Source organism: Dendrobates tinctorius, unplaced genomic scaffold (assembly GCF_039654945.1).
Source record: "Dendrobates tinctorius isolate UK_male_01 unplaced genomic scaffold, ASM3965494v1 ptg000074l, whole genome shotgun sequence".
In the NCBI taxonomy this organism is placed as follows: domain Eukaryota; kingdom Metazoa; phylum Chordata; class Amphibia; order Anura; family Dendrobatidae; genus Dendrobates; species Dendrobates tinctorius.
In genome coordinates this window covers 17,635,989-17,650,770 of record NW_027361742.1, presented here as the reverse complement: position 1 = coordinate 17,650,770, position 14,782 = coordinate 17,635,989, and the positions used below count along the sequence as shown (strand labels likewise).

The 14,782-nt window shown below is 44.9% G+C and overlaps 1 protein-coding gene across 1 annotated transcript in view; it reads left to right on the top strand.

Annotated features, from left to right (window-relative positions):
• The window catches only part of RNF2 (ring finger protein 2), a 55,039-nt gene extending 40,880 nt beyond the window's left edge, over positions 1-14,159 (top strand). The window contains exons 5-7 of the mRNA XM_073582901.1: positions 615-887; positions 10,956-11,127; positions 13,314-14,159. Coding sequence (XP_073439002.1) covers positions 615-887; positions 10,956-11,127; positions 13,314-13,415 — 547 coding nt within the window. The 3' untranslated portion in view covers positions 13,416-14,159. The remainder of the gene's footprint in view (positions 1-614; positions 888-10,955; positions 11,128-13,313) is intronic.
• Positions 14,160-14,782: the final 623 nt, after the last annotated feature.

Sequence of the window (14,782 nt, the reverse complement as noted above, 5' to 3'; positions counted from 1 at the left end):
ACATTATGGTAAGCCAATTTAGAATTTTCTCTTTTTTTTTAGCATCAAAACATTTATTTAGGTGAAGAAAACATTTGTGTAATGTGGCACTTGAGAAATATATCTAAGAGTATTTGAACAAATGTCTGTGCAAAATATGGCCAAGATGCTAAAACCTTGTATGCTAAGCACCATGAGAGCATTCTTCAGTATATCACGGTTTAACATGTTACATATTCACAAGCGGCTACTGGGGAATACTTACATTGTAGGAATTATGTTTTGGTCCTACACTATGGCTGCACCAGGCTTGTCCTCTCTTTGGTACCTGTTCCTGCTATGCCAAAGAACGCAGAGGCATACAACGGCTCAGGAGCAATCGGTCATCTCAGAGGTGGGGTATGCATACGTGTAAGGCTGTTTATGACGGCTCAACCTAAAGTACGCATGAGTAAAATTTACTGTATACCCTACATAACAAATGCTGTTCTAGAGATGCCGCTGCCCTAGGTAACCATTACATTGGGAGAAAAGGGCTGTGGAAACACATCCAGAAAACTGGATGCATAGTCACAAGCACTTGTGTGGGATTTGTTTTGTGTAGCACATTACTGAGTCATTTCATTTCATTGCAGGTTACAAAGAGGTAAAAAGCAGCAGGTGGAGAATGGGAGTGGGGCAGAAGACAACGCAGACAGCTCCCACTGCAGTAATGCTTCTGTACATAGCAATCAGGAAGCGGGGCCGAGCAACAAGAGGACCAAAACATCCGATGATTCGGGGTTAGAGCTGGACACCAACACTGAAGCTGTCACTATGGACCCTGCGCTGGATGGGTCCAGTGAGATAGAGTTGGTGTTCAGACCCCACCCTACACTAATGGAGAAAGATGATAATGCCCAGACTCGGTAATAACTATAATAACGTAGTAATGTGAGCATTGTGAAGACCAAATGCTGTGCCCACATGTGTTGGTATTGCCAACTCGTTTGCTCATTCACACCTGCATGTGGCCGCCACAGCATGGGATCCTACTATACATTTCAGCCCATTGGAGGCATTATTATTATTGTTATTTTACCCTCTTAGGCTGGTTTCACATTTGCGTTAAAACAACGCTGCGCCCTGCGTCGTTAAGCCCCGCCCCGAGCCGGCTCCCTGCCCTCCCCATCCGGGATCACCGCCTACTTTCGCATTTGCACGCATGCGATCGGCGCACCCTATCTTTAGCATAGGGTGCGCAGATCATGCGCTGCCAGTGTGAAAGTAGCGTGCTGCGCACTTTTGACGGTGCGCCGTGCGCGCCGAAATGCAACATGTTGCATTTCGGCGCGCACGGCGCACCGTCAAAAGTGCGCAGCACGCTACTTTCACACTGGCAGCGCATGATCTGCGCACCCTATGCTAAAGATAGGGTGCGCCGATCGCATGCGTGCAAATGCGAAAGTAGGCGGTGATCCCGGATGGGGCGGGCAGGGAGCCGGCTCGGGGCGGGGCTTAACGACGCAGGGCGCAGCGTTGTTTTAACGCAAATGTGAAAACAGCCTTACTGCACAAATATGATGAAGTGATGTAATTGGTCCAAGATTATACTGTTAATATTAGTCCCATAGTTTAGCATATTGTAATTTTTCATATAAACTGTATTTTTAATGTATGTTATCTTGATTAGTGTTCCTGTTGTCAGTTCCCAGCCGCAGTCATGTTTCTTCCCCTGCCAGTGTACATGCTGCGGTATCTATATTAGGTGGTTATAGCACAGCACAGGTGGAGCATATAAGCACTTGGCACGTATGATCATGTATGTCATCACTGTGGTGCTCTTTACGAAGGTCCTTAATGGATTATATTCATTGGGTTTAGTAGGGTCTGTTAGGGCAAGATGATGGTGAGTGGGGGTGCCATTTGCGCACTATAGGATGCCAACCTCCGTGACTAGGTAGGGCTTTCTTCCTAAGATACAACTAAGGCTCTTTACACTATGAGCTCACGCCCTTCCCATTCTACCATCTCCTATACATTTATAGGACCTCTTGTAGCACCATGGGTGTATACCGTCTCATCAGGGTTTGGTTAACATATAGTGGGTCTTTGTTGTATTTTAACCCCTTCACGACCCATGACGCCTACGTAGGCGTCATGAAAAGTCGTGCCCAAACGACCTATGACGCCTACGTAGGCGTCATGCTATAAATAGCCCCCCTGCGGGTCGGGTGACCGGGGTCACTGAAAGGTCACCCGACCCGCACACAAAGGACACTCTACAGTTAATCCCTGGGGGCGTGGCTTAGCCCCCACGTGCCTACGATCGCTCTGATTGGCTGTTAAAAGTGAAACAGCCAATCGGAGCGATTTGTAATATTTCACCAATGAAATTTGGTGAAATATTACAATCCAGCCATGGCCGATGCTGCAATAGCATCGGACATGGCTGGACACTGACCCCCGACCCCCCCACACACCGACTGGCGGGGCCGATCGGCCCCCGCCACCGATGGACGGCGGCAATCGTTCGCCGCCGTCATCATCTGCTCCCCCTCCCCTGTCTATCACTCCCTCCCACCTTCCGATGCCCCCAGGACCTCCGATCGTGCTCCCGGTGTCCCGCCGTGGCTCCCGGCGTCCGGATCATGGGCGCCGCCATCTTGCAAAATGGCGGGAGCATGCGCAGTGCGCCTGCCATTGTCCAAGATGGCGGCGCCCATGAATTTGCCGGTTGCCCGTTCATTTTTCATTTTGATCACTGTGATACACTCTCACAGTGATCAAAATGAAAAAAAAAGTAAATACACCCCCCTTTTATCACCCCCCATAGCCAGGTGCAAATAATAAAATAAAAAAAATATTTTTTTTTCCATTTAGGGTTCGAACTAGGGTTAGGGTTGGAATTAGGGTTAGGGTTGGAATAAGGGTTACAGATAGGGTTAGGATTAGAAATAGGGTTAGGGCTAGAATTAGGGTTAGGGTTGGAATTAGGGTTAAAATTAGGGTTAAAATTAGGGTTAGGGTTGGAATTAGGGTTAGGGTTGGAATTAGGGTTAGGGCTGGAATTAGGGTTAGGGCTGGAATTAGGGTTAGGGCTGGAATTAGGGTTAGGGCTGGAATTAGGGTTAGGGGTGGGTTGGGATTAGGGTTAGGCTTGTAGTTAGGGTTAGAGTTGGGATTAGGGTTAGGGGTGTGTTGGCGTTAGGGCTGTGGTTAGGGTTATTATTAGGGTGGGATTTTGGTTAGGGGTGTGTTGGAGTTAGGGTTGGAGTTAGAATTGAGGGGTTTCCACTGTTTAGGCACATCACAGGGTCTCCAAGCGCGACATGGCGCCACGATTTATTCCAGCCAATTTTGCGTTCAAAATGTCAAACAGCACTCTCTCCATTCCGAGCCCCGACGTGTGCCCAAACAGTGGTTTACCCCCACATATGGGGTATCAGCGTACTCAGGAAAAATTGCACAACAACTTTGGGAGTCTAATTTCTCCTGTTACCCTTGGGAAAATAAAAAATTGGGGGCTAAAAAAATGATTTTTGTGAAAAAAAATGATTTTTTTTTTTCACGGCTCTGAGTTATAAACTTCGGTGAAGCACTTGGGGGTTCAAAATGCTCACCACATATCTAGATAAGTTCCTTGGGTGGTCTAGTTTCCAAAATGGGGTCATTTGTAGGGGGTTTCCACTGTTTAGGCACATCAGGGGCTCTGCAAACGTAACATGACGCCCGCAGACCATTCCATCAAGTCGGTATTTCAAAACGTCACTACTTCCCTTCCGAGCCCCGATGTGTGCCCAAACAGTGGTCCCCCCCCACATATGGGGTACCAGCGTACTCAGGACAAACTGTACAACAACTTTTGGGGTCGAATTTATCCTGTTAACCTTGTGAAAATAAAAATTTGCGGGCTAAAATATCATTTTTTGAGGAAAAAAATAGATTTCTTATTTTCACGGTTCTGCGTTATAAACTTCTGTGAAGCACTTGGGGGTTCAAAGTGCTCACCACACATCTAGATAAGTTCCTTGGGGGTCTAGTTTCCAAAATGGGATCACTTGTGGGGGGTTTTCACTGTTTAGGCACATCAGGGGCTCTGCAAACGTAACATGACGCCCGCAGACGATTCCATCAAGTCGGTATTTCAAAACATCACTACTTCCCTTCTGAGCCCCGACGCGTGCCCAAACAGTGGTCCCTCCCCACATATTGGGTACCAGCGTACTCAGGACAAACTGGACAACAACTTTTGGGGTCCAATTTCTCCTGTTACTATTGTGAAAATAAAAAATAGCGGGCTAAAAAAATCATTTTTTGAGGAAAAAAAATATTTTTATTTTCACAGCTCTGCGTTATACACTTCTGTAAAGCACCTGGGGGTTCAAAGTGCTCACTATGCATCTAGATAACTTCCTTAGGGGGTCTAGTTTCCAAAATGGGGTGATTTGTGGGGGAGCTCCAAAGTGTAGGCAGACAGGGCCTCTCCAAACACGACATGGTGTCCGCTAACGATTGGAGCTAATTTTCCATTCAAAAAGTCAAATGGCGCTCCTTCCCTTCTGAGCCCTGCCGTGCGCCCAAACAGTGGTTCCCTCCCACATATGGGGTGCCACCGTACTCAGGACAAACTGAACAGCAACTTTAGGGGTCCAATTTATCCTGTTACCCTTGTGAAAATAAAAAATAGCGGGCTAAAAAATCATTTTTGAGGAAAAAAAATGATTTTTTATTTTCATGGCTCTGCGTTTATAAACTTCTGTGAAGCACTTGGGGGTTCAAAGTGCTCACTACACATCTAGATAAGCTCCTTGGGGGGTCTAGTTTCCAAAATGGGGTCACTTGTGGGGGGTTTCTACTGTTTAGGCACATCAGGGGCTCTGCAAACGCAACATGATGCCCGCAGAACATCCCATCAGTCTGCATTCCAAAATTGCGCTCCTTCCCTTCTGAGCTCTCCCATGCACCCAAACAGTGGTTTCCCCTGACATATGTGGTATCGGTGTACTCAGGACAAATTACACAACAACTTTTGTGGTCCAATTTCTCCTGTTAGCCTTGTGAAAATAAAAAATAGCGGGCTAAAAAATCATTTTTGAGGAAAAAAAATTATTTTTTTATTTTCACTTTTCTGCGTCATAAACTTCTGTGAAGCACTTGTGGGTTCAAAGTCCTCACCACACATCTAGAAAAGTTCCTTGGGTGGTCTAGTTTCCAAAATGGGGTCACTTGTGGGGGAGCTCTAATGTTTAGGCACACAGGGGCTCTCCAAACACGACATGGTGTCCACTAACGATTGGAGCTAATTTTCCATTCAAAAAGTCAAATGGTGCTCCTTCCCTTCGGGACCCTGCCGTGTGCCCAAACAGTGGTTTATGACCACATATGAGGTATCTGTGCACTCAGGAGAAATTGCCCAACAAATTTTAGGATCCATTTTATCCCACTGCCCATGTGAAAATGAAAAAACTGAGGCTAAAAGAAAATTTTTGTGAAAAAAAAGTCCTTTTTTTTTTTATGGATCAATTTGTGAAGCACCTGGCGGTTCAAAGTGCTCACTATGCATCTAAATAAGTTCCTTGGAGAGTCTAGTTTCCAAAATGGGGTCACTTGTGGGAGAGCTCCAATGTTTAGGCGCACAGGGACTCTCCAAACGCGACATGGCAACCGCTAAATATTCCAGCATATTTTCCATTCAAAAAGTCAAATGACGCTCCTTCCCTTCTGAGCCCTGCAGTGCGCCCAAACAGTGGTTTATGACCACATATGAGGTATCGGTGTACTCAGGAGAAATTGCCCAACAAATTTTAGGATCCATTTTATCCTGTTGCCCATGTGAAAATGAAAAAATTGATGCTAAAAGAAATTTTTTATTGGAAAAATTAAAATGTTCATTTTTTCCTTCCACATTGCTTTAGTAGCTGTGAAGCACCTGAAGGGTTAATAATCTTCTTGAATGTAGTTTTGAGTAGCTTGAGGGGTGCAGTTTTTAGAATGGTGTCACTTTGGGGTATTTTCTGCCATATAGACCCCTCAAAGTGACTTCAAATGTGAGGTGGTCCCTAAAAAAATGGTTTTGTAAATTTTGTTGTAAAAATGAGAAATCGCTGGTCAACTTTTAACCCTTATAACTTCCCAACAAAAAAAAATTTTGTTTCCAAAATTGTGCTGATGTAAAGTAGACATGTGGGAAATGTTATTTATTAACTATTTTGTGTCACATAACTCTCTGGTTTAACGGAATAAAAATTAAAAATGTGAAAATTGCGAAATTTTCAAAATTTTCGCCAAATTTCCGTTTTTTTCACAAATAAATGAAAACATTATTGACCTAAGTTTACCACTAACATGAAGCCAAATATGTCACGAAAAAACAATCTCAGAATCGCTAGGATCCGTTGAAGCGTTCCTGAGTTATTACCTCATAAAGGGACACTGGTCAATATTGCCAAAAATGGCCAGGTCATTAAGGTCAAAATAGGCTGGGTCATGAAGGGGTTAAGAAAGGGTATTTGTACTTTTAAAGCATAAAAATTATTTTTAAGGGTTTTATATAACTTTTCTGTGAATCTACTAGAGGTTGTATACCTTGCATTGTCATGTACTATGAATTTCTCTTAACCGTTTAAGTGCCACTGTCCATCTCTATATAGTTGCATAAGTTGAAAAAAGAATTGGGTCCATCAAGTTCAACCTTCCTCCACAAATTGTACATTTTGTCACTAATTAACCATTATCCGCGATGTTATGTGTATTGAGGAAATAATCCAGCCCTTTTTTCAAAGCTTTTCTAGTGTCTGCCATTACTACCTCTTGTGGCATTCCACAGTCTAACATAGTAACCTAATATCAGCATGTAAATGGAGTGATTTCCAATTCAGTCACAGGACACCGGTGGGTCACCATAGGAAGCGAGAGCCTAAAGGGGACTAAAAATAAGTAAAATTGTAAGGAAACATTTTTTAAAAAAATAAATATAAATTTCAAATCTCCCCAAATTTTAAAATGATAGAGATAAAGTAAACATATTTGGTATCACTGCGTCTGTAAAAGTCTGGTCTAGCAAAATATAAAAGTAACGCAAATGGTTCACACCGTAAAGAGAGAAATAATCTGAAGGCAAGAACTGTGAGTTTTGTTAATCACACCTCCCTAAAAAAAAAAAAAAAAAAAAAAGCTGTGAAAACTGATCCAAATGTTGTCTATATCGATATTAATAACACTCCAAAATTCTAGACCTCAAACAGCTCAATCTAATGGAAAAACATAATGGATCTCAGAAAAGAGTGACACAAACCGAGGGTTTTTCTTTTTATAAACTTCTGACATTATTTCCTCCACATAAAAAAAATGCTTGTTTGGGATCACAGTAATTGTAATGACCTGAAGAATCCTCTGTCACAATAAGCCACGTAAAAAAAAGACCCAAAAAACTATGACGGAATTACATTTTATTCACCATTTCACCCAACTTGGAATTATTTTCCTGTTTTTCAGGACAATATATTGTAAACTGATTTATGCCGTTCAAAACTAAACTCCTCCTGCAAAGAAAAATCTGATGTGTATGAGGGACAGAAAAATAAAAAACAGTTATGGCTCTTAGGAGAAGGGGATGAAAAAATGCAAATGTAATAAATGAAAATTTTGCTGCAGAGGCAAAGGGGTTCACAGGGTTTTGTGGGAACAGATTTAATATGACTGATTCTGTGGTCACTTCATGCTTATGAGACACTAGATTATGGCCCGATGCTATCGCATCGGGAGGATGCGATAGCATCACACCTCTTGCCATGTTAACCCTCAACACACACACTCCTCAACACACACTCCTCTCACCTTTCACCATCTCCACTCACTCTTTCACTCCACATACGACCCCTTCTCTCACTCCGTCTCTCATACTCACGCCGTCATCGCCGCTGCTCCACGATCCCCAACATCATCTTCCGCCGGCGCCATCCTGGATCCAGACGTTGTCCACGCCGGCGACATGTTCTTGCGGCGACGCCATCTTGAGTATCGTGAAATCCCGCGATAGTCAAGATAGCGTCGCCGGAAGAACATGTCGCCGGTGTGGACGACGTCGGGATCCAAAATGGCGTCGGCGAAATCTCGCGAGTTTTCGCCGACGCCATTTTGGATCCCGACGTCGTCCTCGCCGGCGACATGTTCTTGCGGCGACGCCATCTTGACTATCGCGGGATTTCGCCAATCCAAAATGGCGTCGCCGCAAGAACATGTCGCCGGCGTGGACGACATCGGGATCCAAAATGGCGTCGGCGTAATCCCGCGAGATTTCGCCGACGCCATCTTTTTGGATCCCGAGTCGTCCACGCCAGCGACATGTTCTTGCGGCGACGCCATCTTGAATCTCGCGGGATTTCACGAAATCCAAGATGGCGTCGCCGCAAGAACATGTCGGCGGCCTGGAGAACGTCTGGATCCAGGATCGCGGCGGCGGAGGAAGATGTCGGGGCAGCGACGATGACGGTGTGAGTATGAGAAACGGAGTGAGAGAAAGGAACGTATGTGGAGTGAAAGAGTGAGTGGACGTGAGTGGAGGTGAAAGGTGAGAGGAGTGTGTGTTGAGGCGGTGTGGTGTGTTGAGGGTTAACGTGCGTGTGTGTGTGGTGACGTCACCGGTTACAACTGGACGGAAGTTGTTACAACCGGAAGCTGGTTTGGGCATTTATTATTATAGATGATGAGGAAGAAGCCGTCTGATGTTGGAGGTGATGGCGTGTAGAGGCTTCTTCAGCCAATGTAATAGATTTAGAGTTAGGGGATTCGTGTGTGAGACGACGGCGTTTATAAGCCTTAATCTTGTCAAGTCGATGCTGTTTTTCCTCAGGAGTCTCATTAGCACGGCGTTGTTTTTGTCGTAGTGCTAAAGCTGCTTTCCTTTCACTGGCATTGGCATACTGTGCATCGGTATTGAATGGTGGTATTGATAGGGCAGAAACAGATTGCTGATTAGTTATGTCAGTGAACGGCATATGGGATGAAGTGTAGCAGTAAATTGTTCCACATGCTGATGTGGAAGCATCCTGTTGTGAGTCTAATAATAATGATGAGGAAGAGGCCGTCTGTTGTCGGCGGTGACGGCGTGCAGAGGCTTCTTCAGCCAATCTTATGGATTTAGAATTAGGGGATTCGTGTGTGAGGCGACGGCGTTTATAAGCCTTAATCTTCTCAAGGCGATGGTGTTTTTCCTCAGGAGTCTCATTAGCACGGCGTTGTTTTTGTCGTAGTGCTAAAGCTGCTTTCCTTTCACTGGCATTGGCATACTTTTTGTTATGACTCATGTTGGCACAGGTAAAGGAGTCTATTTGGCAGTTATCTGGCAGTGAAGAAGGCGTCCTGGAGTATTGTAGAGTAAACAGATACTAATTGACCCTGTAATTGCCCAGCAGTAGTTATGAAATGGTAGTGGCAAATTGGCCCTGTAGTTAGACACCGGCAGAGGAGCAAGGCAGCAGTAGTTATGGCGGTAGAGGCAAATTGGCCCTGTAATTAGACACCGGCAGAGGAGCAAGGCAGCAGTAGTTATGGCGGTAGAGGCAAATTGGCCCTGTAATTAGACACCGGCAGAGGAGCAAGGCAGCAGTAGTTATGGCGGTAGAGGCAAATTGGCCCTGTAATTAGACACCGGCAGAGGAGCAAGGCAGCAGTAGTTATGGCGGTAGAGGCAAATTGGCCCTGTAATTAGACACCAGCAGAGGAGCAATGCAGCAGTAGTTATGGCGGTAGAGGCAAATTGATCCTGTAATTAGACACCGGCAGAGGAGCAAGGCAGCAGTAGTTATGGCGGTAGAGGCAAATTGGCCTTGTAATTAGACACCGGCAGTAAACAGGCAGATGACCAAAGCAGCAGTAGTTATGGCGATAGAGGCAAATTGGCCCTGTAATTAGACACTGGCAGAGGACAAAGGCAGCAGTAGTTATGGCAGTATAGGCAAATTGGCCCTGTAATTAGACACCGGCAGAGGACAAAGGCAGTAGTTATGGCGGTATAGGCAAATTGGTCCAGTAATTAGACACCGGCAGAGGAGCAAGGCAGCAGTAGTTATGGCGGTACAGGCAAATTGGCCCTGTAATTAGACACCGGCAGTGATCAGGCAGAGGAGCAAGGCAGCAGTAGTTATGGCGGTACAGGCAAATTGGCCCTGTAATTAGACACTGGCAGTAAACAGGCATAGGACCAAGGCAGCAGTAGTTATGGTGGTACAGGCAATGCCAAGCGTCCGCACAGCAACTCGGCGTGAGGTAAATGACGCAATTTCACGAATGCAAGATGGCGTCGGCGAAATTCTTGCGGGACGCCATCTTGGATGTCGTGAAGTCCCGCGATATTCAAGATGGCGTCGCCGCAACAACATGTCGCTGGCATGGGCGACATCGGGATCCAAAATGGCGTCGGCGTAATCTCGCGAGATTTCGCCGACGCCATCTTTTTGGATCCCGATGTCGTCCACGCCAGCGACATATTGTTGCGGCGACGCCATCTTGAATCTCGCGGGATTTCACGACATCCAAGATGGCGTCCCGCAAGAACATGTCGGCAGCCTGGAGAACGTCTGGATCCTGGATCGCGGCGGCGGAGGAAGATGTCGGGGCAGCGACGATGACGGTGTGAGTATGAGAAACGGAGTGAGAGAAAGGAACGTATGTGGAGTGAAAGAGTGAGTGGACATGAGTGGAGGTGAAAGGTGAGAGGAGTGTGTGTTGAGGCGGTGTGGTGTGTTGAGGGTTAACGTGCGTGTGTGTGTGGTGACGTCACCGGTTACAACTGGACGGAAGTTGTTACAACCGGAAGCTGGTTAGGGCATTTATTATTATAGATATCTTGTAGTCGGCTCCTCCTGCTGTAAGGGGTTGTGTGCAGATAAAGCGCAGGTTCTGGGTTGCAGATTAGCTGTAGAGACCTGCCTGCATTTGTTAATTTGTTACATTATGCTTAAAAATAATTACCATTGTGTTTTTTACATTATAAGGTACATAAAAACGTCTGGAAATGCCACAGTCGATCATTTATCCAAATACTTGGCAGTAAGGTTGGCTCTTGAAGAACTGCGAAGTAAAGGAGAGACCAACCAAATGAGTCTGAACGCAGCCAGTGAAAAACAGTACACCATATACATAGCTACAGCCAATGGGCAATTTACAGTGAGTATTACATATACCAAGCCATCCCTCTTACTGACTGTTTTCTATACGGTAGCTGTAATTAACAAATCATAACATTTGTTTACTTTTTTTTTTTTTGTGACGAGTGGAAAGTTCTACCAGATTTTTAATTTTTTTTTTTTTTTTTTTTTTTTTTTTTTTTTACAAGTGATGGAAAGAATACTATTCGATGAGCCAGAACAATTGCTATAAAAAATATCTTGTGTGAAACGTTTGATTTTTTTTGTGTCACTGCATTCCGAGAGTGCATTGTAAATGAGGGACCTTGCAGTGTGACGTTTCTGGATATCGGTGCTCAGTACTGGACATATCTCATGGGCTCGGTACGCTTGAATGATCAGTGTTTGGTCAGGAGATCCTGTGTGCATTGAATCTATTGGAGGCAAACTGACTGTGCCTTATTATAAACTGTGGCCTTCCAGATCCTAGAGTGTATGTATGTATGTATGTATGTGTGTATGTATATATGTGTGTGTGTGTGTATATATATATATATATATATATATATATATACTGTATATATATATACTGTATATGTGTGTGTATATATATATATATATATATATATATATATATATATATATATATATATATATATATATTATACACACATAAAGCTGAGTGTGTGTGTATGTATCAAGCTACGCCCTCTCCGCATAACCACAGGGAAAAAGCCCCTTGTCTAGGGATACCCAACAACAGTTGTGACACACAGCTTGGCCTCACATATGCACACACATCTCTGCTGCAGGGTCCCTCTGATCCCATGTATACGGGGTTACTATACTTCCCCCAGTGATGTGATATCAGACCCTGCTCTGTGACATGAGCTGACACTTCTCCTCCAGCACAGCCCTGCATCTGACTCCTCCCAAGCATGTGACTGGTCACATAGTCGTGACATCATCACAGGTCATTCAGCTGCCCAGGATCTCGCATCTACCAAGAGTTCAGGCCCCTGAACAGAGGGGAAAAAAGCAGCATGAGGTGACGCGGGGCGGTGCCATCCTCTCCGGCAGCAGTGACGGCCCCTTTCTGTAGTTTTACTCTGTCTGCGCTGCTCGCTGCCGCCAAAGTGCTGATTGGGACATAAAGTCCAGAAACTCTCCGGACCCAGGATTGGATCTGTGCACCAGCTGCTGACCTGGCAGGAAGGAGGAAAGAAGAAACCCACCACACACAGGCGGAGCCCCTGCTGTCAGTCTGTGTGGGAAAAGAGCAGCGACATGAACACCCACATCATGTACGCCAGCAGGAAGAGGCACAAACCTGTGCAGAAGGCGTAAGTTATACCCCTGCCCCACTACCGATCCCCACAGGCCTAATAGGGGTTAACAGTAATGACCTGAGAGCAGCAGAGGGCCTCTGCTGGCATAGAAGGGACGGGGCAGCGCTATCTGCCCGGTAACACTGCCTGCCACTTTGTGTATATAAAAGCTGTGCTGCAGAAAAATGCTGTGTATAAAGGAGGAGTGTGAGGTGCAGGAGGAGGCTGTGTTAAAAGGAGCATGAGGTGCAGGAGGAATAAGGCCCCTTAACCGCCACCGTTATTTGTTATAACTAACCACAGTTAGCTAACATGTCCGGGCATCGCGGGGCTCTTCAGCTAGTAATAAACATAGGCTCTGATTCCTCACTTCTGCTTCTACTTTAATTTGCTTTTTTTTTGGAACTTTAGTATATGCGCCTTATTTGCTAGAAAATTTATAGAATTAATGCCAAGTTGTATTTTTTTTTTTTTTTTTTTTTTTAATTAAAGGAACCTGTCACCAGAAAAATGCAGTCCAATCATAAGGCACCTTATTACAGGGCAGGGGGGGCGGAGTAGTTTGATAAATGGCTTTGTGAGAATAGATTCAGTATAACTAGTGTTTTATTCATTTAATCCTCTCCTCTTTCTGGTATCTTCAGGACCACCCACTGGACCATCAGTGACTGCCGGCTTTCTCTGCATGCACATTTATGCAAAGACATCTGTCAGTCATTGAATTCCAAAATTCTAATTAAGAATGGATTTCAGCATACACCCCCCCCCCCCCCCCTTTTTTTTTTTTTTTTTTTTAAATAAAACTTGAGAATTTTATTGCCCTGAACGGATTCCCTCATCTCATGTTTAGGCCATTCTGATTTTTGTGAATCAATGATTTTATCCTCTTTTCTTCTAGGTGCTCAATGGTTCATTCTCCTTGGAACTAGTCAGCGAAAAGTACTGGAAGGTGAATAAACCAATGGAACTTTACTACGCACCAACTAAGGAGCACAAGTAGTGGGGAGCTCGGTGAGAGGGCTCTCCTTACCTGGTGATATTACCATGAGGACTTTGCACTTGTGAAGCCGGTGACACCTCCAACCTGACGGACAATTGTCAGAGCATTTTCAAAGACAATTTTCTGACTGTTTTTGGAGACTGCCTCTTAGAGCAAAGAGACTTCTTTGACACAAGGACGACGGCGTTATCTTCGGATGCTTCTTATTTGTATTTATTTATTTAGTAAAATGTTGGTAACTGGTAAGTACGCATTGTATGGATCCAAATGTAGTGCTGGCAAAATGCAGACTATATATCGAATCTACGTTTTGGAGCACAATGAATGTGGTAAATGGGCACATATGCTACATCATTTCCATTTTACATAATGCTACATTATGACATGTCCAGATAGGTAATTTTCTATACCCCCTTCATTTACATCTGTCACATTGACTCTATTGGCCAAGGCTTGTATTGCATCTTAATGGTTAAAGGGAATCTCACCTATTTTTTGGACTATCAGCTTCCGGCACCACCATCAGGGGCTTATCCGGCGCCTCCCATCTTCTAACGACGTCCTCTTCTTTGCTTCCCGTCGTGGCTCCTGCGCAGGCGCACTGCTCTGCCCTGTTGAGGTGTCGGCAGCTCTGCTCCATGTGTATTTTAGGCATGTGAGGGTTTGACATTATAATTGTGAAGGGTTGAGTCCTTGGATTATGATGTATATATCCTTTGTAAATAAAACACTGAGCTGGCATGAGTTATTTCTGCACAGTGACCATTTTTTTTAACATATTTTGCTCTTTTCAACTTCGTAATGGTGGCAGAGCGTGCTCCATATTATCAAAATGTCTGTGGCTGGACTAAGCATAAGGCAATGTTCACACAGCTTTTTGATGTGGATTTTTTTCAGTTTGAAAAATAAAATCACGTACATTTTGATGCACATTTTCAGTTTTTGTGTGTGGAGTGTATTCTGGTTCATTCAGCGGTCAAATTTGAAGCTCTTTTGAAATGCTTAAAAAAATTGATGTTGCTTTTTTTTTTTTTTTTTTACCCCCATTATCCTCATGGGTGGTTTGCACATTCATGACCGGGCCAATTTTTACAATTCTGACCACTGTCCCTTTATGACAGGGGCGGGGAACATGCGGCCCGCAGTGGGTTTTCATGCGACCCGTTGGCAGGTCCCTGGAGTCCCCAATGCTTGGGCGGCAGCTGTATCCTGTCAGCTGCCGGCCCTTCAACCCCCAAGTGCTCTCCTCAGCCAGTGTAGTGCGGTGATCACTGCAGTGCGAGCTGCCGTCTCCTGGTCCGTGTGAACCCGGAACTTCTCCATCCAGCCAGAGCCGCACTTCCCCCCTCAGCCATGAGAGAGCTGCT